We start from the raw sequence: 23,306 nt of genomic DNA on the forward strand, positions 1-23,306 counted from the left end.
GACCCCTCATCCCATACCTGGTGTGAGCTTGTGGCTGTGTGGATTCAGGGGAATCCCTCATTGTTTGGCGCTGAATTGGGATGGAGGAGAGGTGCAGGCGCTTTGGGAAGTGTTTGGGAAGAGTCTTCCTTCACTCCCCACCTGTGCAGGTGCGTGGGGTGTGACAGGGTGGTGGCCCTCGGTGGCACCGTGCTGGAGCTGAGGCTCCCACACCTTCCCTTATCCCCCTGAGGAAGGCAAAGCCAAGGCTGTGCCCGCTATTTTTCCTGCCTGTCGCAGGACAGAGGGACCTCAGCCCCTGGCACAGGCTCGGCACCCCTGGCAGTGTTGTACCCTGGTGGGATCGCTGTAATCCCTGAATTCCCGTAGTTCCCAGCTGGGGGATGTTCTTCCTAAGCTCCCAACAGCTGTCACCGAGCCCCTGGCCTCTGGCACTGCCAGGATCCTCACGGATCGTCACCTGGGCTCAGTGGCTTTAATAGGCTGGGCATTTGTCCCCTTGGCACCCCCCGGCTCTTGGCTTTGTCCTCCACCCCAAAACCTAAATATCGACTTGCGGAGGAGCAAGGAGCCTTTTTGGGATCACCCTTCACTCGGAGGTGCCACATGGTCCTCGGGTGATTCCCTAAAGGAGAGATAGCCTCCGCTTTGTCCCATGTGGTGTCTCTTGTGGAATGTCACCATAAGTCACTTTTCCCTCTGGGACAGAGAGAGCCCTGTGGCCTGTCCTGGCTTGGGCAATCATTCAGCACCTTGCAGTCATTCCCTGTGCTGCTGATTCCAGGACGAAAGTGGCATTGGAAACACTTTTTCCTTGCTTGAGAGAGCTGCAGCCCCGGCTGACTGACTCGATGTGGAAAATCTGAGTCCTTTGACTGGCACAGGTGCCCTCTCCTCTCTCTCAAGGAAGCACTTGGAAAACACCACGTGGCTGGCGAGGCACAGGGCCTAGGGCTGCATCCCGGCTGGAAAAGCCTCTGTGGGGGAGGACGGGGGCAATCAGGGGGTTTGTGCCCCGTGGACTTTGCCTGGGAGGTCTCCAAGAGCTGGGAAGTGGCAGGAGCAGGGCTTGGCTTCCTCGGAGCCGGCAGGATTCACTGTGGGAATCACCAGTCCGTCGTCTTCTCGTTTTGAGTTCATCCCCATTTCCTGAGAAATCTGCAACCCGGAGATTTGGGATGTGGGGGGTGGGAAGCGAGGCTCTCCTGCCACCAAGGAGAGCTCCTGTTCCTGGCTGGGCAGGCTGGCACCTGCCAGCAGGAGAGGGATGGGGAGGATGAGGAGGGGAACCCACCCCAATCGAGCTCCTTACGGATTTTCATCCGCGTCTCTTTCCCCCGCGTCCGGTTGGAAGCTCAAGTTCCATCTCAGTATTTCAATTATAACTCAGGTGTTGTAGGAGAGAACGCGCCGAAACAAAAGAGCGTTAACTTAAAATGTCACGTGAATTGTACAGATATTTGTAAAATTCCATAAATAAAATATATTCTGTAACGACGGAGGGTCCGCAGTTGTGCTCCGGCAGTGAAATCCTCCCTGCTGCTGGGGGATGGAGGGGTGGGAGCTGGGCTGGGTGATGCAATCCTGGTTTTCCAGCTGGATTTCCGTGGCTATGCAGTGCGGCGCGGCTGACGGAAGGTGGCACTGACAACCCCCGGCCTGCCCGCATGGCACGGCCTTTGCGGCTCCAAAAACCCTTCCTTAATTTTATATATATATAATTTTTTTTTTTTTTTTTTTTTTTTTTTTTTTTTTTTTAGTTTATCTGAAATGTATTTCCAAGCCGTGGTTTATCTGGGAGATGCGGGATTTTGGATTTCTTTCCAGCTCACACAAGCCGGGCTCCTGGCAGTGTTTGCGTCCTTGTTTTCCCACCTTCCACTAGGGAAAAAAACCCCAAACTTTGCTTTTCTGCTTCCCTTTTTTCCCCCTTTTTCTACACCATTCCGCCCCAGCTGCCAGCTCTGAGCAGCAAACGCAATTTTTAGAAACCCTGTTGCAGCTAAAGAAACCAAATCTTGACATTCTGGAGTGTTTTATAAAAATATTAATGTCTTATTAAGCAAGGAAGGTCACAGTGAGCATCGGACTTGCTCCCACTCATCCGCACTTCCAGGGGGGCTTTGAGTGGGCTCTCCTTTGCTGCAAAATCCTTGTGTTTTGGTGAATGCCTGAAACCTGAGTTACCTCAGCAAAGGATGCTGGATGGGGTCATGGAATTCCTGGAATGGTTTGGGTTGGTTGAAGCTCATCCAGTGCCAACCCCTGCCAGGGGCAGGGACACCTTCCACTGCCCAGGCTGCTCCAAGGCACGTCCAACCTGGCCTTGGGCACTTCCAGGGATGGAGCGGCCACAGCTCCTCTGGGAATTCCATCCCAGCCCCTCACCAGCCTCACAGGGAGGAATTCCTTCCCAATACCCCATCTAAACCTGTCTTCCTTCATCTTACAGTGGTGGGAACAGACCATCATCTGTTTTTCCTTTCCCTCAGAAATTTTATGTCTAAGGAGTATCAGCTACGAAGCCAGGCTGGGAGAGCTGGGAAAGTTCAGCTGGAGAAGGGAAATTCCAGGGAGAGCTCCGAGCCCCTTGCAGGGCCCAAAGGGGCTCCAGGAGAGCTGGAGAGGGACTGGGGACAAGGGATGGAGGGACAGGAGCCAGGGAATGGCTTCCCACTGCCAGAGGGCAGGGATGGATGTGATATTGGGAGGGAATCCTTCCCCGTGAGGGTGGTGAAGGGCTGGGATGGAATTCCCAGAGGAGCTGTGGCTGCCCCTGGAAGCGCCCAAGGCCGGGTTGGAGCAGCCTGGGACAGCGGAAGGTGTCCCTGGGCACGGCAGGGGGTGGCACTGGCTGATCCTTACAGTCCCTCCCAGCGCAGTGTGGGATCCCAGCACTCTCCTCCCTCAGCAGCGGAGCTGTGCCCAAGGGCCGCTCAAACACCCCCCGCCATCCCCGCGCTCCCCCCTCACGGCGCCGCCGCCATGTTGCCCCCCCGTTGCTTAGCAACGCCCCCTTCCCCTCCAAGATGGCGGGCGGGGCGGGGCGGGCGCGGCGCAGGCGCTGGGCGGGAGGGGGGGGGGGGCAGAGGGCGGAGGGCGGTGTGGCGGCGGCGGCGGGGGCGGGACGGGGGTAGCGCAGCGCCGCGGAGCCGCCGCCGGGGCAGCCCAGCGGGTCCGCCGGGAGCACCCGCGCGGCCCCCGCTCCGGGTGAGGGGAGCGGAGCGGGGCACGGCGGGGAGCGGTGCCGGTGCCGCCGCCGCCGCCGCCGCCACCATGTCCGGGCGCGGCCACAACAAGCTGCCGACCACCGAGCGCATCGTCAAGGGTGAGGGGGCGGCGAGGGCGCCCCCTGCCTGCGCGGGGGGCGCGGGGGGGGGGCTCGGCACGGAGGGGGGGCCACGAGAAAGGGGCGGCGAGGGAGGTTTGGGGGGGTCCCCAAGCTGGGGGAGCCCCGAGGAAGGGGAGGGGAATATGCCTGGTTTGGGGGGGGGGGGGGGTGTGGATCTGGTTTGGGGGAGGCCGGAGAAAGGGAGGGGGAAGCGTGGTTTTAGGGGGGGATCCCAGGCTGTGGGAGCCCCGAGAAAGGAGCGGGGGGAGCGGGGTTAAAAGGGGGGCGTCCGCTAACTGGGGGAGCCCGAAGAAAGGGGGGGAGGCTCATTTTGGGGGGGGGTCCCCAGGTTGGAGGGGCCTGGAGAAAGGAGAGCAGGGGGGAGCGTGATATGGGAGGAAGGGGAGCCTGGTTTAGTGGGGTATTCCCGAGAAATATCGGGGTATGCTTGGTTTGGGGGGGTCCCCAGGTTAGCGGAGCCCCCCCCCCCCCGCCTCCGGCTGGGGAAACCCGGAGAAAGGGAGGGGGATGCCTGGTTTGGGTGGGGGGAACCTGTTCTGGAGGGGCAGCCTGGTTTGAGGGGGGGTCCCCAGGCTGGGGGAGCCTGGAGAAAGGGCGGGGGGCAGCGTGATTTGGGGAGGGGGGGGTGTTCTAGTGGGGCACCCCCATTAAAGAAGGGCCCTGGGGGGAGGTAGGGATGCCTGGAGTGGTGAGGAGGGGGTGTTCTGGTGGGTGGTCCCCCCTTAAGGGGGACTCTGGTTTGGGAGGGGTCATCCCCAGTCTAGGTCATCCCCTGAGTGGGGGGAAATTGGGGGGGCACTCTCAGGCTGGGGAGAGGCTGGAAAATCAGAGCGTGGTTTGGGGGTCGTCCCCAAGAGAAAGGGGAGGGAGAGGCCTGGAGCAGCGGGGGGGGGGGTCCAGTGGGACACCCCCCCTTAAGGGAGAGCCCTCAGTGGGGGTTCGGGGTGGGGGGACACCCCCTGTTCTGTCAGAAACCTCTGCAGAGGAGCCGAGGGGCCTTTGGTTTGGGGGAGGGGAGTGTCTCTGTTTTGTAGGGGGCGCCGGGGGGATGAGGGGGGCATTTTTGCCCCCTCTGGTCCAAGAGGATGCAGCCCCCTCCCTCCATTCTCTGGTCAGTGCTGTGGGATGGGGGGCCGTGGGCACAGCGGTGCTGCCTGGCTTGGGGTGACAGCAGGGGACATCCCTGTTGTGGGGGGGGGATCCCCATCCTGGGGTGGGCTTCATCGAACCCACAAGATCCTTGCCCTTAGGTTGGGGTGCTGAGCCCCTGCTTTAGGTGGAAGCGGGGTTTCCCTGAGGGTTTGGGGGAAGGGGGGGGGAATGAGAGCCTTCGCTGCCCTCATCCTGCCGGCTCCCCGTGTCTTTCCTCCCCCAAATCCCTGCTCCGTGTCTGGATGCCCGGTGGCGGGTGCCAGCTGGCCCCCTCTGCGGCCCCGTTATAGTAGGTACTATTTTGGAAAGAGCAGAAGACACCGAAGCAGTTAATGAGGAGAGAAATACGTTAGTGGAGAAACTCCTGGATCAGGAGGAGGAGGAGGAGGAGGAGGCTGGGGGGGGATGCACATTTCGCTGCCCTAATTGATCCGGTGCCATCCTCGTCCCCACGCACCGGGAACATCCACTGGGTGCCTCAACTTTCGCCGGGAGGCTCCAAGTTACACAATCACCCCGTTATTAAACCTCCTCCCGCCATGGCTCCCATCATTCCGGGCTGCTGGAAAGCAGCGATTTCCCAGGAATGGTTGTAATCCACGGACATGGAGGTGTACCCACCACGCTGCCATCTCTTCCTTCCCCTCTGGATGTGTCCAAGCGATTTTTGTTTTTTTCTTTTCTTTCTTTATTTTTTTTTTTTTCCTTTTTAGCCTTTAGCCTATCATGTGGCCGATCACATGTTTGATGTTAATAACCTCAAACCCAGGGAAAGGGGATCCGGGTGGCAGCTGGAGCGTGGAGGCCCCTCGGGCTCGGGGAAGCTCCGCGCTTGCCCACAGTGGGAGGGTTTTGGTTTGTTGTTTTTATTTATTTTTTTTTTTTGTAGGAATAATCCCAGAGCGCTCCCGGATTTGGGGGGGATCCGGGGTGTTCCCGGGGGCCGTGTGTGTGGCGTGGTGATTTGTAGGTCTCCGGGCAGCCGGAGCGGCCGGTGCTGTCCGTAAATCTCCTGCTAAATCCCAGGCAGCTGCCTGTGTTTAGGTTGGCCTTGTTCGGGAAAGGTAATGTCAATGCAGCCATTATGATTCAGCTGAGTCGGCCAGATCCAGGCTCTCTCCCTGCTCCCGGGGCTTCCAGATCCTGGGAATGCCTGTCAGGGATCCTACCGGTGCCTCTGGAGGGTTTGGCAACCCCCCCACGTCCTCATGGTCCCGCTAATTGCGGTCATTAATCCCCATCCAGGTGGGGTGGAGGCTCAAGGCCTGCTCAGTGCTCCAGCACTCCAAAATCCACGTGGACTTCCTGAAGATTGCTTCTTATTTCCCCCAGGTGCACTCGAGTGCCTGTGGAAATTTGGGGAGAAATATCTCCTTCTGAGGCTGGGATTATTGTTTAAAGGTGGTGGCATTGTTCATGGTTATTAATAATTAAAAGCTGAAGATAAAAGCTCATTTTGTTCCGTGGAAAATGCCTGCAATTAAATAGGATGTGGAATTTTAACTATGCTTAACCTATATATTTACATCTCCAGGGCCCTGCAGAAGGCCTTAGCTGTAATTAGGTTTATTCAGAGGAAATGCAGTTTTGGGCTAAAATTTGTACTGGGGGAGCTTCATTATTAAAATTTCAAATTTTGGGGTGTGTCAAGAACTGATTTTTATTAAAATCTTGAATTTTGATGTAGGCCAGGAATTGCTTTTTTTAAATTCTTGAATTTTTGGGTGCTTCAAGAATTGATTTTTTATTAAAATCTTGGCTTTTGGGGCCATCAGAAGTTGCTTTTTGTTAAGTCTTGAATTTTGGGGTTCATCAGGAGTTACATTTTATTAAAATCTCAAATTTTGAGGCAAGAATTGCTCTTTATAGCCCAGTTTTAGCAGGAAACTGATGGTTGATGGTGACGGAGACCATTAATGTCCAAATTTTGATCTCCACAGAGCACTCGGGATGGTTCTGCTGGAAATCTGAGGGATCAGGTGGTCTGGTTGTCTGCATTAGCCCAAAGTTAGGCTTGAAATACCTGGTGGATCCATGGAATTGACTGATGGATCCACATCCTATGAAATCCACATTATTCAGGGAGGTGGGAATGATGCTTTGGGCTGCTGCAGTGGATGGATCCTGGAGCTCAGGGCGTTTCCCCTCTCTGTGCCCCTTTAAAACAAACCTGCAGAGCTTTTTTTTGGGTCCTTTTGGGTTCAATTCTGTGGTCATTTTTTGGTTGAATTTTGTCACCCTGCTCCATTCTCCCTGCTGGAAGCTGTGACATCCTCTGGGAAGCAGAGCTGTGTCCGGCAGGATCCTTCCCGCAGACACCTGGCGGTGCTGGGAGGCGACCCAGCTCTCTCCATGTGCAGTTGCATCCATGGCAAATCCTTTAAAAACCCGGGATATTGGTGTTTAGACACCAGAGCAAATAATCCACTGGAATTTTTCTCTATCTCTGTGTTATTCTTTTGTGTACCACGGACAAAACGTTGGGAAGCTGCTGAGCTGGGAGCAGCCGGGATCCAGTGCCCTCCTTTTGGCAGCTGGTGTTGGAAGTCAGAGAAATCCCTAATTCCCACCCTGTTCCGTAGTGCCTGGCAGTGATTCCTGAAGTGGGATCCTGCTTTTCTGAGAAGGGGTGAATCCCAGGAATTGTGGTGTAAAGCTAGGGCTGGCACCAGCCAAAGGTGTCCTGGAAATGGGTGGATTTTCCAAATTTGTGCTTTGCTGTCCTTTCTTAAGGACTTTCAGGCACCTTTCTGCATGTCCAGTTTGGGTTTTTCCCAACTGGAAGACATTCGAGGTGTGTGTGGGAATTTTAAAACCCCTGACGTGATGCTCCCTGAAATTTCAGTGTCCGGTTTTTGTGGGAACCACCTGGATGTGTTTCAGCAGGGAGAGGGACTTGGGACAAGGGATGCAGTGCCAGGACAAGGGAGAATGGATTCCCACTGCCAGAGAGCAGAGTTAGATGGGATATTGGGAAGGAATTCTTCCCTGTGAAGGTGGTGAGGGGCTGGGATGGAATTCCCAGAGGAGCTGTGGCTGCCCCTGGATCCCTGGAAGTGCCCAAGGACAGGGGGAATTAAACCTGGGATAGTGAAAGGTGTCCCTGTCCGTGGCAGGAGGTGGAATGAGATGATTTTAAGGCCCCTTCCCCCCCTCACCATTCCATAATCCGTGATTCCGTGCTGTCACTGACCCGTTTCACACCCAGCCAAGGTTTCTGGGAACATGGGGACACCGGGAGCTCCCGAGCCCTCAGTGACACCTCCAGCTCCGGGTGGGATCACACCCCAGGAGCTGCTCCCACCTCTCCGAGTGCCTCCGGAGCGCGGCGGAGATTCCGCTGGAGGCACGGAGAGCAATCCCACGGGATTTGTTCCACGAGGCTCCCGCAGCCTCTGGGGAGCCCAAACCCAGCGTCAGATCAATTGCTGCCTCCTCGGAGAGTTCAGAGGCTGTTCTAGTTCATCTCGCTGCCTGGAGATGCTTTTGGGGGATGAAAAATGTGCAGCTTTCTTCCCACCTTGTTTTTAATATCAGCTACAACTCTGGAAGCGTGAGCGTTGGATTTTCTCCAGGTTGGGAGGTGTTGGGAATTTTCGTGACGGAGCACGCGCCGATACGAAAGTCAAAGGAGCTTTTTTAATTGAGGAAAATCTTAAATACAGAGGAAATTGTGGGGTTTTAAACTCACCGGTTGGTTTGGCTTGTTTAGTGTTGATGTTCTATAGGAATTAAGGAACACCCAGGGGGAAAAAGGAGCTCTGGAAATGGCTAAAAATGGAGTAAAGGCCAAGGTCCATGTGCTCGGACCTTGGGATGCCAAGGGAAAAGTGTGAATGCCACCAGGGTCAAGACGTGGAGGGGGATCCCTAAAAAGCAAGTTGTGTCATAATACAGCAACTTGGCTGGACAGAGCTCAAGGAGGTGTGGGGTGAGGCGGTCCTTAAAGCAGGAAGCCCCTGGGATCCCGCTGAATTTCTTGGGAATGTGGTATTTTGAGGGGGGGGGGGGTTTCCAGAAAATCCCCCCAAACTTGTCCAAGTAATTCCAATATTGTTGTTGCTGTTCTATATAAACAGGAAAGATGCTTCGTTATTCATAAATGGGATGTGCTGGGAAAAGGGGCTGGTTTGTGCCAGCGCCAAGCTTGGGGCTGATTTTGCTGGATCTTGTGGCATTTCATCCCAAAAATGAATCCAGAGGCAAATATCTCTGGATACATGAACTGTTCCTCTCCGGGGTGTTCCTTGGTTGCCCCAAGCAGAGGCAGAGGTGCCTCTTTTTGGGCTCAAACTGCCAAGTCTCTGGATCCTGGGATACAGGGATGCTCTTCTGGCTCATGAACGTGTTAATGAATGTGCTAATTAACAGAAATGCAAACCCCAAACCCAGCACCAGCCTTGGGCACAAAACCCCCTTGGGGAATGGCGATAAGGCACCAGGCACATGGATTGGGCTGGGATTTATCCCTTCCCTCTGGGAATAACAGCAGCTGCCTCAGGTGGGTGCTGGAGGTGGCTGACCAGGAGGGAAGGTCGTGTTCCTCAGGATCCCACTGTTTAATGTTATTTTTCTGGCTCTCAGTCTGGGAAAGGTTAATCCCGTTTTCCCTGCTCGAGGCCTTGAAGGGCCTCGTAGCAATAAATGAGCCCGGATTAATTGGATACCGTGCCAAAAGAGTGTTTTTTTATTTAATGAAAGGTGTCAGAGTGGAGAGGAGTGGGTTTGGGGCTGCTCTGGCTGCACAGGCAGGAGGAGGGAAGGCTGTTCCTTAGGAAGTAGGGCAGGGTGCTGGCTTAAAATAGCTCCGAGCGCTGGGCTGTGCTGAAGGAGCTATTTAGGTAAATCCTGGGGTCTCAGTGGGGGCAGAGCCGCCTGCTAATCTAAAGATACTCCTCGGAGATCTATATTTGTCCGGGATCCTTCCCAGCTTGGCCGGTTTTCCAGGTATTCCCTGCCCGATCCCGCCGGGGATGGCGTTGGGACAGCGGGTGTGTTTACGGGACGGCGATGGCTCGGATCCTAATGGAATTAGACATCATTAAGCAGCGGGAGTGAGGGAACAGGCTACGTAAAGGCATCAGCGTTATCCCATAATGCAGGACTTGGCTCCCAGAGGCTCTAGGAGGCAGGGATCGCTGTGCCAAAGGGGCACATTCCGGTGGCACCGGAGAGCCGGGTCAGGTGTGGAATCCTGGAATGGTTTGGGTTGGAAAAGGATCTTAAAGCTCATCTCATTCCACCCCCCTCTGCTGCCTTCTACTATCCCAGGTTGCTCCAAGCCTCGTCCAGCCTGGCCTTGGACACTTCCAGGGATGGGGAATCTGCAAATATCCTGGGAAAATCCCTCAGGACAGCGAGGGTGGGGCAGAGGGAATGGTGGGTTGGAGCAGAGGTGAGGTGGGGGATGGAGGGTGGGTGCTCCTGTGTCAGAGGGTGCTCTAAAGCAGGAGGAAAAAGGAATTTCAGTGCAGATTTTAAGGATTTTCCTGGCAGGAGCATTGGGCTCTCCAGGCTGTTCTCCAGCTTCTCCAGCCTCTGAAAGAAAACCTCGCTGCTGCCTGGTGAGAGCATCAGGGCAGGGGTGGAATGAGGTGATCCTTAAGGTCCCTTCCAGCCCAAACCACCCTGGGATTCTGTGATCTCCCTGTTTCCACGGGGAGCAGAGCTGGATGTGAGCGTGTGGAGCAGTGGGATCTCCTCTGACTGGGAGCCTCCCTGAGGAGCTCAGGGTGGGTTGTCTCTCAAAAATTCTCCATCAGTCTGCCTTCTGGGGGTTACTTTTGTAAAATGTGAGTTTAAAGCACTTTCCCTGCTCCAAGGTGGATCAGGGGAGATTTTCCCAGGATCTCCCCTGTGTAAGGCAAAGCGGTTCAGAGTGAATTTCAGGAGAACAGGGAGAAGTGGTGTCAACCTGGAGTGCTCCAGAAAATATTCCCTTTTATCAGCTGCTGAGCGTAGCAAAACGTGGTAAAATGGCTTCCTGAACACAATATTATCCCGAAGGTGATGTCTTGGAAAAATACCACGAGGGTTTCCCAGAGGAAGAGTGACCAGGGCACAGAGGCTGGAATTGCTGCTTCAGCAGTAGCTGGAGGCTCCTCTCATCCTGCTCTATCCCTGACACGTGCAGGTCTGGGAAGCTGCTCTGGAAACAGCGCTGGGACTGGTTTATCCCAGTTTTTTTGGGCTGCTTTTTTGGTTTGCAGGAGAACTGCTCTGGCTGATGACCTCCAGGGTGGGAAGATTTGAATTCCTTTGCAGCTCCCTTGGGACCATCAGCACCAAGGTGATGTGTGGGTGTGGATATTCCCAAAGCTGGGAATAGGCACCTTGCAGGGAATGTTTTATCCCGAGCACTTACGTCCAGTGAGGATCCCACTCAGGGTGAAGGATTAAGGCCTGAGATGGGAAGAGGAGAGAAACCAAGCCCCTGATTGTGTCAGAATTCATCATTTTGTGCCCACATTCCCACTTATCCATGCTGTGACCACCTTTTGCTGGATGCATCCAGCCATTGGCTTCTCCGAGGGCTGCTTCAGCGGGAATATTTCTGGGGGTTGTTTTGTCCGGGATTCCCACGTGGATCAGCTCGTTCCCTGGAGCGAGATCTTGGAAGGACACAGCGTGCAGAGTTGTGTTTGCTTAGGGCAGGTTTGAAATGGGATCCAGAAGCCCCTCGGGAGCCGGCGGCAGGGTCAGGTTCACATTCCCGGGATTTGCCTTTTCCACAAAGCCCCCGCTGTGCCTCCATTAATGATCTATTAGTGGCCGTGCTGGAACCTTGGGAAACAGGTGGTGAATTTCCCTGCCTGCTGACATCTAGGAATCCCCTCCCGGCTCCTTTGGGGAGCTCACTTTTTTTTAAGTAGCTGCAGCTGTTTGCTCTAAACCTCCTCCTTTTTCTCTTCCTTCTTCTCCTCCTTTTCCTCCTTTTTTCCTCAAGCTTTGCAGCGACTCCCTGGAGTTGCCAAGGGACCATCCCACCCATCAGAGGGAAGCACTGGCTTTGTTGAGTGGTGATTTTCTGGGAATACATTGATTTTTAACCTCTGGAAAGTCTGTAGAGCAGGAGGGTCTCAAAGAGAGAGGTTTTCCAGGCTGGAATTGTGGGGGTTTTGGGATCTCCTTGGTGACCTGGCACTCGGTGATATCCAGAGCTCACATCCCTGGCAGAGGACTCAGCCCTGGACAGATTGGCTCAATGACAATCCCAGGAAAATCTGCATCAGTGCCGGTCATTAAGAGCCAAATCTGAGCTGGAAACTCGATGGACCTCGCAAGCAAACGTGGATTTTATCACTCCAGGGAGGCTGAGGATGCTCGGTGCCCACTGAGAGCGTTCTTGAGGTCTCTGATCCACGGGGAGCTTTGGCAGGAGCAGGAGCAGGAGCAACACTGCGGATCCAGGTCTGGGTTCAGCTTCATTCCCGAGGCAGGGCAGGATCCAGGGCGTGAAGATCCCTGGCTGCCGTGGCAGGAGGGTTTTGTGGGCAGCTCTGCTGCCTGGGAGCTGGCGCCTGGTGTGGCTGACGGGCTTAAGTTGCCTCTGTTCTAATTAAATACTCCCGGGTTTAATCCTGCCCGGCTCCTCCGGGAGCAGTGAGAGGGAGCAGAGTTCCAGCTCCACCTCGTGGGATTGGCAGCCGTGGCAAAACCTTGGCCCTCAGCTCTGCTGGGGAATCCTCCTCAGCAAAGGCACCTTGCTGTGTCCTGGCCTCACTATTTGCTGGCCAGATTGCCAGCAGAACCAGGATAATCACCTGCTATCCCGAAGTTTTTAGGGGAGCACAGTTCAGGGAGCTGTAAGGTTTCAGTGTCCATGTTTCTTCCCTGTGAGAGTGGTGAGGCACTGCTGTGGTTTACCCAGAAAATCTGTGGCTGCCCCATGCCTGGAAGTGTCCAAGTCCAGGTTGGAGCAGCCTGGCCTGGTGGAATGAGATCATCTTGAAGGTCCCTTCCCATCCAAACCATTCTGGAATTCTGTGATATTTCCTTGGAAATTCATGTCTGGGCTTAGGTTTGTGTGGTTTTTATCCTCTTGGCTTTGCATCCCAGATTTCCGTGGGAGCTGTGAGCGTGGCCGGGGCTGTGCTCTGGTTGTGTTTGCATTTCCATGCACGGAGCTGTCACCTGCTTTTTTTAGCCTTAAATGCACCTGGCTCCTGCTCAGCCCGGGTCCTGCCAGCTTCTCCCTACGTGGCCTCAAATTTTGGGTGTTACTCCTGGAGCTGATGAGGCAGGGACAGATTTGCTGCTGGGAACGGCTCCGTTGGTTCTTCCCTGCCCGGCTCTCTCTTGGGATGACCGCAACTGTCCCCTTCGAAGAAATCATTCATTCAGCTCGTACAATGCAGATATTTTTAGGGCTATTGTGAGGAGATAATTCTGGTTGTCCTACAAAAAGGAATCCGTGGCTCCAGGTGAGGATCAGAGCCAGCTCTCTGAACCAGCTGCGCACTGGGAGGTCGGGTTCAGCTCCGAGGAGTTCTGGATAAAACTGGGACGTTTTAAACTGCATCCCTTCAAAGGAGCTGCTCTTCCAGAGGAATTCACATAACCCCAAATCCTGTGGTCTTCCTGCAGCATTTCCAGGGCTGAGAGGCAGAAACTCCGGAATAATTTTATTTCCCCTCTATTTGTGAGTCTCTGGAGCTTCTGACATCTGGGGATTCCTTACCCAGGGCAAAAAAGGAGGATTGGAGCATGCAAATATTTTTGGGAAAGACAGATGGAAATGGCAGCAATAATAATAATAATAATAATAATAATAATGATAATAATAATAATTATTATTATTATTATTCCTGGCTCTTGCTGCTTTTATACAGGAAGGTGTTCGCTTTTTTTGGTGATGTTTCTTTGATATTAACGTTGTTTATTTTAACAAGGGAGAAGTTCCTTATTTCCTCAGGTGGGAGGTGATGAAGCTCCACTTGGTTTTTTTTTTTTCCCCCCACAGAGCTCCTGCAGCTGGAACGAGCAGTTCTATGCCGTGGCAGGGTCAGGCTGCCCGTGCCAGCCCTGGAAAATGACACAGATTATTTGTCAGGGCTTGATCCAAGCTTGGAAAAATTGGGATATCAAACAGACACACACACACCTGGTTTTGCAGGTTCTCACATCAGCTCACTCTGAAGCACCTCAGGAGAGAAAAAACCTCCCAAAAACCAGGGTGGGGGTTCGTAAAGCAAAGACTTTCTGTGTTTAACAGCCAGAAATTTGTGTGGCTTCATCATTTTGGGAAGAATAAAGATTATTCCATGGAAAGTAGAGTAGTTGCTGATGAATGGGGTGGTCAGGCATTGGGAGGTGGTGGAATTCCCATCCCTGGAGGTGTCCAAGGAATGCCTGGACGTGGCACTCAGTGCTCTGAGCTGGGAACAAGTCACAGATCAGAATCGATGACCTTGGAGGGCTTTTCCAAGCCGGATAATTCTGGGATTCTGGAATTCCAACATCAGCTGCTGAGATCCAACCTGTCCTTGCTTTTGGCCTGGATCTGAGCTGGAGCAGCAGGAAAATCAAGGTGGCTGGAGCACTGCTGGGGTGACAGTGACATCCATCCCCTGCCTCCAAGGGTTTGTTCCTCGTTAATGACTCCGAAAGCTCCTCAGCATCCCGAAAAATCCGCCTTTCTCTGAGCAGAAAACGCCACTGCCGTGGCCTTTCCGTGCTGGATTTCTCCACATTATTCCCTCCGAGCCGGCTCCATGTGAGCCCCGGGCTCAGCTTTGAGTAGATGAATGTAGGTTAGGTGTGAATGGGAATAAAATATTGGCTAAAAATAACATTGGGCTGTTTGGAAATTGGGAAAGAGGGAAAAAAACCCCGCGCCCTGCTGCTCGTGCTGTGCCCAGCTCAGCCCTGGGGGCCGCTTCCTCTGCCTTTCACAGGGGGTTTGGATGGCTCCTGGTGGACTTTTCCTGGGAATTTTTCTACCTTTGACAGCCCATCTGGCTTCCTCAGTGTCCAGATCCTCAGTTTTGCCCCAAAATGTGCTTTTTTTTTCCTTCAAAGTACCTCTCTCACCATCTGCTCCACAATGAGGAGCAAGCAGGGAAGGGGCTTTGGGTTCTCTCCCAGATGGGCATCGGGAGCTCCGGGAAAACCTCTCTCGAGTTTGTTCTTGAGATTTTTTTTTTAATCCTGGGGGATATTTTTCTTTGGAGGGGGGGGGGATTGAGGGTTCACCTTTTCCCTGCAGACCCCAGGAGCAGCTTTTGGCCAGCGCTGCCACTCCAGGCACGGAGCTCTTGTTCCTTTTTCAGTAATGAATCCGCCTCGGCTGCTCCATCCAAGGGACTCCAGGATATATAAACAATCACTTGTGGATCACTTTGTTTTCTCCTCCGTGGCACTGGGCTCTGTCTGGAGGTGGGGATGGGGTAGCCCTGATGAAGCTGAATTTTAAGTGTGTTTTAAGGACAGAGCTAGGGAGGGATGTGATTTTTTTTTTTCCTGCAGGAATTTCATGTCCTGGCACTGAGGAGTGAGCGATGCTCTGGGTTGGGAGAGTTGGTGGTGGAAAAGCATCTTTTTCCCAGATTCTTCCATCCTTAACTATCCATGGCCTCTCAGAGAGTTGCAAATACCCCCTTGCTCCTGGCCTGGGAAAATAAAATCCGTGTTAATTTGGCGGGAAATGGAATCTTGCCCTGGAGTCCAGCAAAGAGATCCCTTTAATTTTCCTTTTAATTTCCTTTTAACTTTCCCGTGGGCACACCTGACCTTTTAATCCATTCCACACCTCGAACTTCACCTGCTTTTGCATCTTTTTGTTGGTGGATTGGCCCTCAGCATGTGTCCTGTTGGTGGAGCAGGAATCACCTTTCCCTGGGAGCAGGTTTGGATGCCCTTGGCGGAATTTTCAACCCCAGACCTGCAGATTTCACTGTTTAAACAGGACTGGGTGCAACACTCGGGTTTGTGTGCCGAGGGAAGGTGGCACAGAGGTCACAGGGTTCCGTTCTTGGAATGTTGTGAGTGTTTGAGCCGTCGTTTTCATTCATTACGAGGGAGCTGGCTCTGAGGACGAGCTTAACCCGCCGTGTCTGCCCTGCTTGGGCATTCCAGGACCAACCGTGGAGTTGCAGTGGCAAGGAGCAACAGGTTTGAGCTGAAAGAGGGGAAATTTCAGGTGGATATACAGAAGGAGTTCCTCCCTGTGAGGGTGGGGAGGGGCTGGGAAGGAATTCCCAGAGAAGCTGTGGCTGCCACATCCCTGGAAGATTCCCAGGCCAGGTTGGAGAACCTGGGATAGTGGAAGGTCCTTCCACCCCAAGCCAGTCCATGACTCTGTGATTTCTTTGGGAGATAAGGAGTTATTTCCCCACTTTTCATATAGGAGCAGGAACTGGGTGAATCTCTCCACCCTTCTCAATGCCCTGGGGGCACAAAATTCCAGGTCATCTTGCTCTGAGGGCTGTTCCTGCTGTTGGGAGGGCCCAGCCTGGCTGTGCGAGCATCCTCTTCCTCCTGTCCAGGAGAATGGAGCATGGACGAGGATAAAGCCGAGACCTCTAACAAAAGCGGGGTGGCTGAAGCCCTGGCAGCGCTGAGGAGGAGCCGGTTCCTGGTTATGCCCAGCTCCTTGTGGGAGTGGAGCCGTGCAAAGCCAAGGAGGGAACTTACATAAAAGTTCTTGGCTGCTCACGTTGGCGCAGCCTCAGATTTGATCTTGCATAACTTTGCTCGCTGGGGCTACCGGGAAAAGGCAGAGCCGGGAGCTTCCCGCAGATCTCGGCGTGGTGGGATGGGCAGCGCTGCTCCCGGGGTCACATCCCAGCTTTGCTGAGCTCTCCGACCCCATTTCTGGGGCTTTGCACTTCCTTAGGGTGGCTCCAGAGGTGTTGGCTGTGCTTGAGGGCCTGGAGTGATGGGGAATAGGGAGATGAATGGTTCCTATTCCTCTATTCTCTTCCTTATCAATCATTTGACCTCCCCGGCTCCCTTTGGAGTCGGATGGCAGATGTCAGGACAACCACAGGGTTTGTAGTACCTACTAATCATTTCCCAGCCTCTCAGTGTCCCAAAAAATCTCCCATTCCATGTCGTGGACCCACATTTCCACCCAGCTCCTTTTGCCCTCCCTCATCCCAGCTGATCCCGTTCGTGTCAGCCCCACATCTTCCCTCATTTCCTCCCGCAGCGCCGCCAGCCTTACTCTGATCCCGGGGGGGAAAAATCCTACAAAATAATTTTTTTCATCCATCTCCAGAGGGTTTGTTGAATTTTTTTTTCCCTTTTGGAGCAGAGCTGAGCTGTGGATGCAGTAAACCCCTGCTCCAGCGCGTGTTGGTTTAAGCAGGTCTGGTTTAACCCTCTTTAATTGGCAGCTCGGCGGGGAAGGCTCTGGAGGGTTCCGGGCACGCGGGACAGCGGAGCACAACTTCCAGAGGGATCCGTGAAAGCGGGGCCACCTCGTTGCAGGCACCAGCTCCCCTTTGGTTAGAGCCACTCCTGCAGTTCCTGTGATTTGAAAATTGATGTTCAGCTGTAAAGAATCTCTTGTGCCGCCTCTCTCTGCTTTTCCTCTCGGGGTTTTCAGGCTAAATTGCTGCTGGATTTGCATTTCAAAGGGAGCGGTGGCAGCGCTGTTCTCACTGTGTTGTTTGGCCAGCTCTGTCCTGTGAAATTTAACATATTTTGGCATCACGGGATCGTTCAGGTTGGAAAAGAGCTCCAGGATCACCGAGTCCAAGCTGTGCCCCATCCCCACCTCGTCCCCAGCCCAGAGCCCTGAGTGCCACGTCCAGGTGTTCCTTGGACACCTCCAGGGATGGGGACTCCAAACCTCCCTGGTGGTCCCTTCCTATATTTAACAGCCCTTTCCATGAGGAAATTCCCGCTGCTGTCCACCCTGAGCCTCCCCTGGCCCAGCCTGAGGCCGTTCCCTCTCCTCCTGTCCCTGTTCCCTGCCAGCAGAGCCCGACTCCCCCGGCTGCCCCCTCCTGTCAGGGACTTGTGCAGAGCCACAAGGTCCCCCCTGAGCCTCCTTTGCTCCAGGCTGAGCCCCTTCCCAGCTCCCTCAGCCTCTCCTGGGACTCCAGCCCCTTCCCAGCTCCGTTCCCTTCCCTGGATTCACTCCAGCCCCTCCGTGAGGGTCCCAGAACTGGACACAGCACTCGAGGTGTGGCCTCACCAGAGCAGTGCCTCTCCTGGGTGATGGATAAGGACAGGGATTTGATTTGCATCCCAGGTATTTTCCGTCCAAGCTGGATTCCAGCTCGGTGTAAATCTGCCTTCCACCACGACGCTCTCCCAGGAGAGGGAATGATGGAAAGACAGTTCATTATCCAGTGGGTGGGTTCCTTCCTCATGGGGGCTGCTGGAGGTGCTTACTCAGACTCAGACTGGCACAACCATCATTAAAATCCCTGCGGAAGACCCATCACATTCCAGATTTTGGGATATTTTGGGGGATGCCTGGCAGAGGTGAGGTGGTGTGTCCGGCTGCCCGCCTCCGTACGGACAGCAGAGCCTCCAGCACTTTGTGGGGAGGTGTGTGCGTTACCCCTCGGGCTGGGAGGGTGATGCCAGCTCCCTGTGGGATCTGCACTGGGATAAGAGGCTTTTCCTGGGGCTCTGTGTGGCGCATCCCAAAGCAAACCCCATCCCAGCATCTCCTCCTCATCCCAGCTGCGGGATCGCTCTCTCCGCAGAGCTTGGCTGGGGTCGTTTTGGTCCTGCCGTGGCCAGGGGATGCTGAAAGGGCTGACCCCAGAGGGTGAGGAAATCCTGGTTTTCCTGGTTTTGAGAAGGAAATGGGCTCAGAAGATCTGAGACGATCCCTGGGATAAGATTCTAATCACTCCATGGATTGCAGGAGCTGCCAGCAGCCAGGCCACGCACTGGGGGCTGTTGCACAGGATTTTATTCCCAGTTCTTCCCAAGCATCCAGGCCTCCTTCCTGGAATTAATTTTAATTCAAGACACTCTACAGCCTTTAAATATTACACCGGGGTCATGTGTGCTCCCACCTTTTTTAAATTAGCCAGGCCTGGGAGGAGGGAGATGAGGAATTCAGAAGGATTTTACTGAAAACTGATTTTTTTCTGTTTTTTTTTACTTAATTTTTGCTACAGGTCACCTTCTCCCAAACCATCCAATTCCCTACCATGAAATGATGATGATGATAATAATAATAATAAAAATAATAAAAATAGCTGCTTTTGATGGAGTGTTTTTCTATCCAGAGTTAAAAACTAAGGAAATTGTTGAGACCTTAACTTACCTTAAATACTGGATTCCATCAAGATTTACCGATTTCTAAGCTTGGGGTGAAGCTTTTTGAGGTGTTGGGGTGGAGAGGAGCAAATTCTGCTCTTTGGGGGTGTGTGGTTTCCTGATAAGGAAAAATTTTACCTGTTGATCCTCCTACCTGAGTCGCTGGTTCCTGGTTTTCCTGGTTTTGCCGATATTTCCCTGGGATCTGTTCTAGGCTCGGATGCCGACCATCCCCTCGGGATTGGGAGGCTGCTCTGGGATGGGTGCAGGTGGCGTTTAGGCTTCACCAGGTGGGGTTCTAGCCAAGCTCAGGGGTGAATCCAGCAGCTCTGGCAGCTCAGCTCCTCTCTCAGTATTTCAGAGCATCACTTCAGTGGAAATTCCACTTCTGGGTGTCAGCTCGAGGCTCGGAAGCAAAGCCTGTCATTCCTTCTCCCCGAGAAGCGCCGTGTTGCTGACTCCTTCCCTTCCCTTGCCTTTCCAGCTGTCCCATTCCCTCCCACGCAGCGGCTCACTCTGAAGGAGGTGTTTGAGGATGGGAAGCCGAGGCTCGACGTCCTCAAGAGCCACTTGGTGAAGGAAGGGCGGCTGGAGGAGGACGCGGCGCTGAAAATCATCAACGACGGCGCCGCCATCCTGAGGCACGAGAAGACCATGATCGAGGTGGAGGCTCCTATCACAGGTCAGAGCTCAGGGCTGGAGTCCTGAACAACAACCAGGATAAGCCCAGCAGGTTTTTTTGCCGTGTTCCTTCCACCCATGAGAAGTTTTTTAACTCTCCTGAGCTCTCGGAAGAGAGGATTTTGCCGGTGCTCGCTCAGCTCTGCTCCTCGCTACTGTCGTGACCTTGCTTTTCTTAGCGTGGTAATTCTGTGCCTCTTTTGTGCTGTTCTTCCTCCCCCAGTGTGTGGTGACATCCACGGGCAGTTTTTTGACCTGATGAAGCTGTTTGAAGTCGGAGGATCACCCAATAACACCCGCTACCTCTTCCTGGGGGACTACGTGGACAGAGGCTACTTCAGTATAGAGGTGACAAAGGAAGCGGAGCCTGGGGGTGCTGGGGCTGAAGGAACCCAAAGTGTTGGACCTCAGTTAAAATTCAGCTCAGAATCAGTTCAAATTCAGCTCAGAAACAGTGAAATTCAACTCAGAATCAGTTCAAATTCAGCTCAGAAACAGTGAAATTCAACTCAGAATCAGTTCAAATGCAGCTCAGAAACAGTGAAATTCAACTCAGAATCAGTTCAAATGCAACTCAGAATCAGTTCAAATGCAGCTCAGAAACAGTGAAATTCAGCTCAGAAACAGTGAAATTCAACTCAGAATCAGTTCAAATGCAGCTCAGAAACAGTGAAATTCAACTCAGAATCAGTTCAAATGCAGCTCAGTAAAATACAGCTCAGAATCAGTTAAAACCAGCTCCAAATCAGTTCAGATTCAGCTCAGAATCACTCAAGTACAGCTCAGTTTCAATGAAATTCAGCTCAGAATCAATTAAGTGCGACTCAGGATCAGTTAAATACGGCTCAAAATCAGTTAAATGCAGGTCAGAATAGTTGAAATACATCTCAGAATCAGTAAAATACAACTCAGAATCAGTTAAATTCAGCTCAGAATCAGTTTAAATACAGCTCAGTAAAATACAGCTCAGACTCAATTAAATCCAGCTCAGACTCGGTTAAATGCAACTCAAAATCAAGTCAATTCAGCTCAGAATGAGCTCAAATACAGCTCAGAATCACTCCAAACACTAAACCCAGATCTCTCATGCTGGATTTACCTTCCAGGCGAGTTCTGCATGGGATGAAAATGATGTTGATAACTGCCAGTGGGATTTTGGGCAGGAAAATGATGCCCCAATGCCATGACTGAGCTTTGGATCCTTGTGCAGTGACAATGAAGGGGCAGCGAGGGGGTTAAAGCCTGAACTCTGCCCTCTGGAGCGGAGTTTTAATGTCACTTGGAGCTGTCACTCAGGGGCAGCAGAGGGACAGGGGATGGTGCAGGATCCCACCAGACAGTGGAGAGCAAAAACCTGCAGGATTCAGCTGAGCAGGAAGAGAAAGGGCCACGTGCCTGAGTCACTGCTTCCCTCTGGAAACACGGGAATGGGGTCAGGAGAAAGGAGCAAAAGTCACCTGGGCTGGGACGGGGCCATGCAGCTCCCTGGGATGCCACGAGCCTGAACTGGGCAGTGCTGGGAGTTGCTGGTCTGCAGGAGGAAGGGTTCAGTGGATCCCAGCGGCTGCTGCTGGCTCAGTGGAGAGCTGGGATGGGACAGGAAGGGACAGCTATTAGCAAATGCCACAAATCCCGAGGGATTGCAGCCATCTGGATTCACAGAGGCAGGGCCGAGTGGAAGTGGAGCACTTATCCCAGTTGGAAGCAAAGTAAGGGAGGGCTTTTGGGGCAGCAGGGGCCTGAAAGGTGGCAGAAATCAGCTGGAAAAAGAGAGGGAGTGATTTCTCTTGGAAAAAAAGAGGCTGTGGGAACAGCCGAGCCGCTGGGTCTGCAGAGGAATCTTACCCAGTGAAAATTTTTGGGGTGGAAGTGTCAGGGATGAGTGTGAGAGGTTCTTTGAAGGATTCTGCAGAGGATTTCGGGAGAGCAGGGCCGACAGCTTGAGCTCCAGCAGCCCCTGGCTCCCTTCCAGCCCCGCGCTCCGGAATCCTGACAGGGAGCCAAGGTGTGACGAGGAGCCGCTTCCAGGGGAGCGGGGACGGATGGAGCAGAGGTGGGGCTGGGGCTGCTGGGATTTTTTGGGATTTGGGGTGGTGCTGGCAGGAGGAGCCCCCCAGGGAGGAAGGAGAAGGACACATCCTACTCCTCCTCGGGGTTGCTGGGCTGGGTTTGCAGTGGGAGTGTGTTTACCTGGGAAAGGGATTGTGTTCCCCCACAGCAGCTCCTCCTGAGGTCACAGGGGGATTTTTGTGGTGTTAACCAAGGAACCTTCAAATGAGAGGTGTTGGGCCCTGTGTCTGTGTGTGGATTCTGTAGATCCAAGGTGGGAAAGTGCTGTTCCCACTCTGTGCTCTTAGCCCAGGATTGCTCTGACAACGGAGATTTTACTCCCAGATCTCCAGAAGTGCTGGGGATCAGCACCCTGGTGTCTCCATGCTGGGATCACCACAGAACCATGGAATGGTTTGGGTTGGAAAGAACCTTAAATCCCATCTTATTCCACTCTCTGCCCTGGGCAGGGACACCTTCCACTATCCCAGGTGCTCTAAGCCCTGTCCAGCCTGGCCTTGGACACTTCCAGAGATGAGGAATTCTCTCCCAGCCTCTCTGGGCAACCTATGCCAGGGCCTCCCCACCCTCACAGGGAAGAAATTCTTCCCAGTATCCCATCTAAGCCCCCTTTTAGTTCAAATCCATGCCCACTTTTCCTCTCTGTTGTGATAATATGGAAGAATTCCGGGTGATGGATGATGCTTGGAGAGCAGAGGTGGTGGGGCAAAAAACCCCCGATGTTTTATTTCCTGCTGCTTTTGCCTCTCCTCCTTCCCTTTCCCCGCCCCATGTTGCAGCAGGAATGCCACGGATTCCCCCTGGAGCTGACTCTGATCCCACAGCTCAGGGTGGGCTTTGACAGGCACAGGCAGGGGCTGCTCCAAACATCAGGATAAGGCAGGATCCGGAATGTTTGATTCCCATGTGCCTCTCCCTCCCACCTCCTGCACTGTGCTGGATGAGATTCCCACCTGGACGTGCAAAACCTGGTTCCTGTAGTAAAACAACAGCAGGTTTGGAGTATCCCAGAGGCTGAGGGATGGAAAAGCATCCAGGTTTCCCTGTGATGTGACTGCTGGGAAGGTGGGGAGCAGCCTCCCGAGTCACCACACAAACCTGTGCATCCGTGGGGAGATGATCCAGAGCCCGCCCGGAGCAGCTGGGGGTGTCCTGAGCAGAGCCAGGAGCTGGACTCACTGCTCCCTGTGGATTCCTTCCAGCTCAGGATACTCCACAACCCTACAACCGTGACCTTTTAACGGGATGAAATAGGAGGGGATGGTTTAATTGCATCCTGCTGCAGGAAACAAGGTGCCAGAGTGGGGGCCAAGGAGGTGGAAGGGCCAAATACCCCTTCCAGGTGTTCCCCGTGGCTCCAGGCATTTGGTTGTCCAGGTAAAAGGAGGAATTTGTGGCTCAGACAAAACCTTTCAAACCCCCCCCCCTCCCCCCAAAGCCTCTCTGTTCATGGGCTCAGCTGGATGTCGGCAACAAATCATTCAACAAATTCTTGCTGGGCCTCTGGCTTAGGGAAATTCTCATTTAAAAACATGAATTCCCAGTATAATGAGGCCATGAAAAGTGCATTGGTTGTTGGTTTTTAGCTGTTTTTTTTTTCTTTTTTAAAGAAAAGAATTGTGAGGGGAGAGGAGAGGGAAAGAACCGTGTGAAAGCTGGAATGCTGCCGGAAGGGAACTCTGGGAAGGGTTTGCTGTCCCAAACCCGCTGTGACAGCGAGACTGAGTGGTCACAGATCCCAGCCCCAGAGCTCAGGGCTGACAGGCAGCACGGAAATCAGGATGAACTCCTCCTTGATGAGGCAGGGCTCTGCTGAAGGATT

General features: G+C 53.5%; 1 protein-coding gene across 6 annotated transcripts in view; it reads left to right on the plus strand.

Moving 5' to 3' along the window:
• The first annotated feature begins 3,111 nt into the window (after positions 1–3,111).
• PPP3CC (protein phosphatase 3 catalytic subunit gamma) overlaps positions 3,112–23,306 on the plus strand; it is a 34,913-nt gene continuing 14,718 nt past the window's right edge. For all 6 annotated transcript variants that reach the window (XM_082298272.1, XM_082298274.1, XM_082298276.1 and 3 more), the window contains exons 1-3: positions 3,112–3,328; positions 19,218–19,415; positions 19,638–19,762. In XM_082298272.1, the coding sequence (XP_082154398.1) occupies positions 3,277–3,328; positions 19,218–19,415; positions 19,638–19,762 (375 nt within the window). In that variant the 5' untranslated portion in view covers positions 3,112–3,276. The remainder of the gene's footprint in view (positions 3,329–19,217; positions 19,416–19,637; positions 19,763–23,306) is intronic.

The sequence above is a fragment of the Coloeus monedula genome, assembly GCF_965178545.1.
Source record: "Coloeus monedula genome assembly, chromosome: 28".
NCBI lineage: Eukaryota > Metazoa > Chordata > Aves > Passeriformes > Corvidae > Coloeus > Coloeus monedula.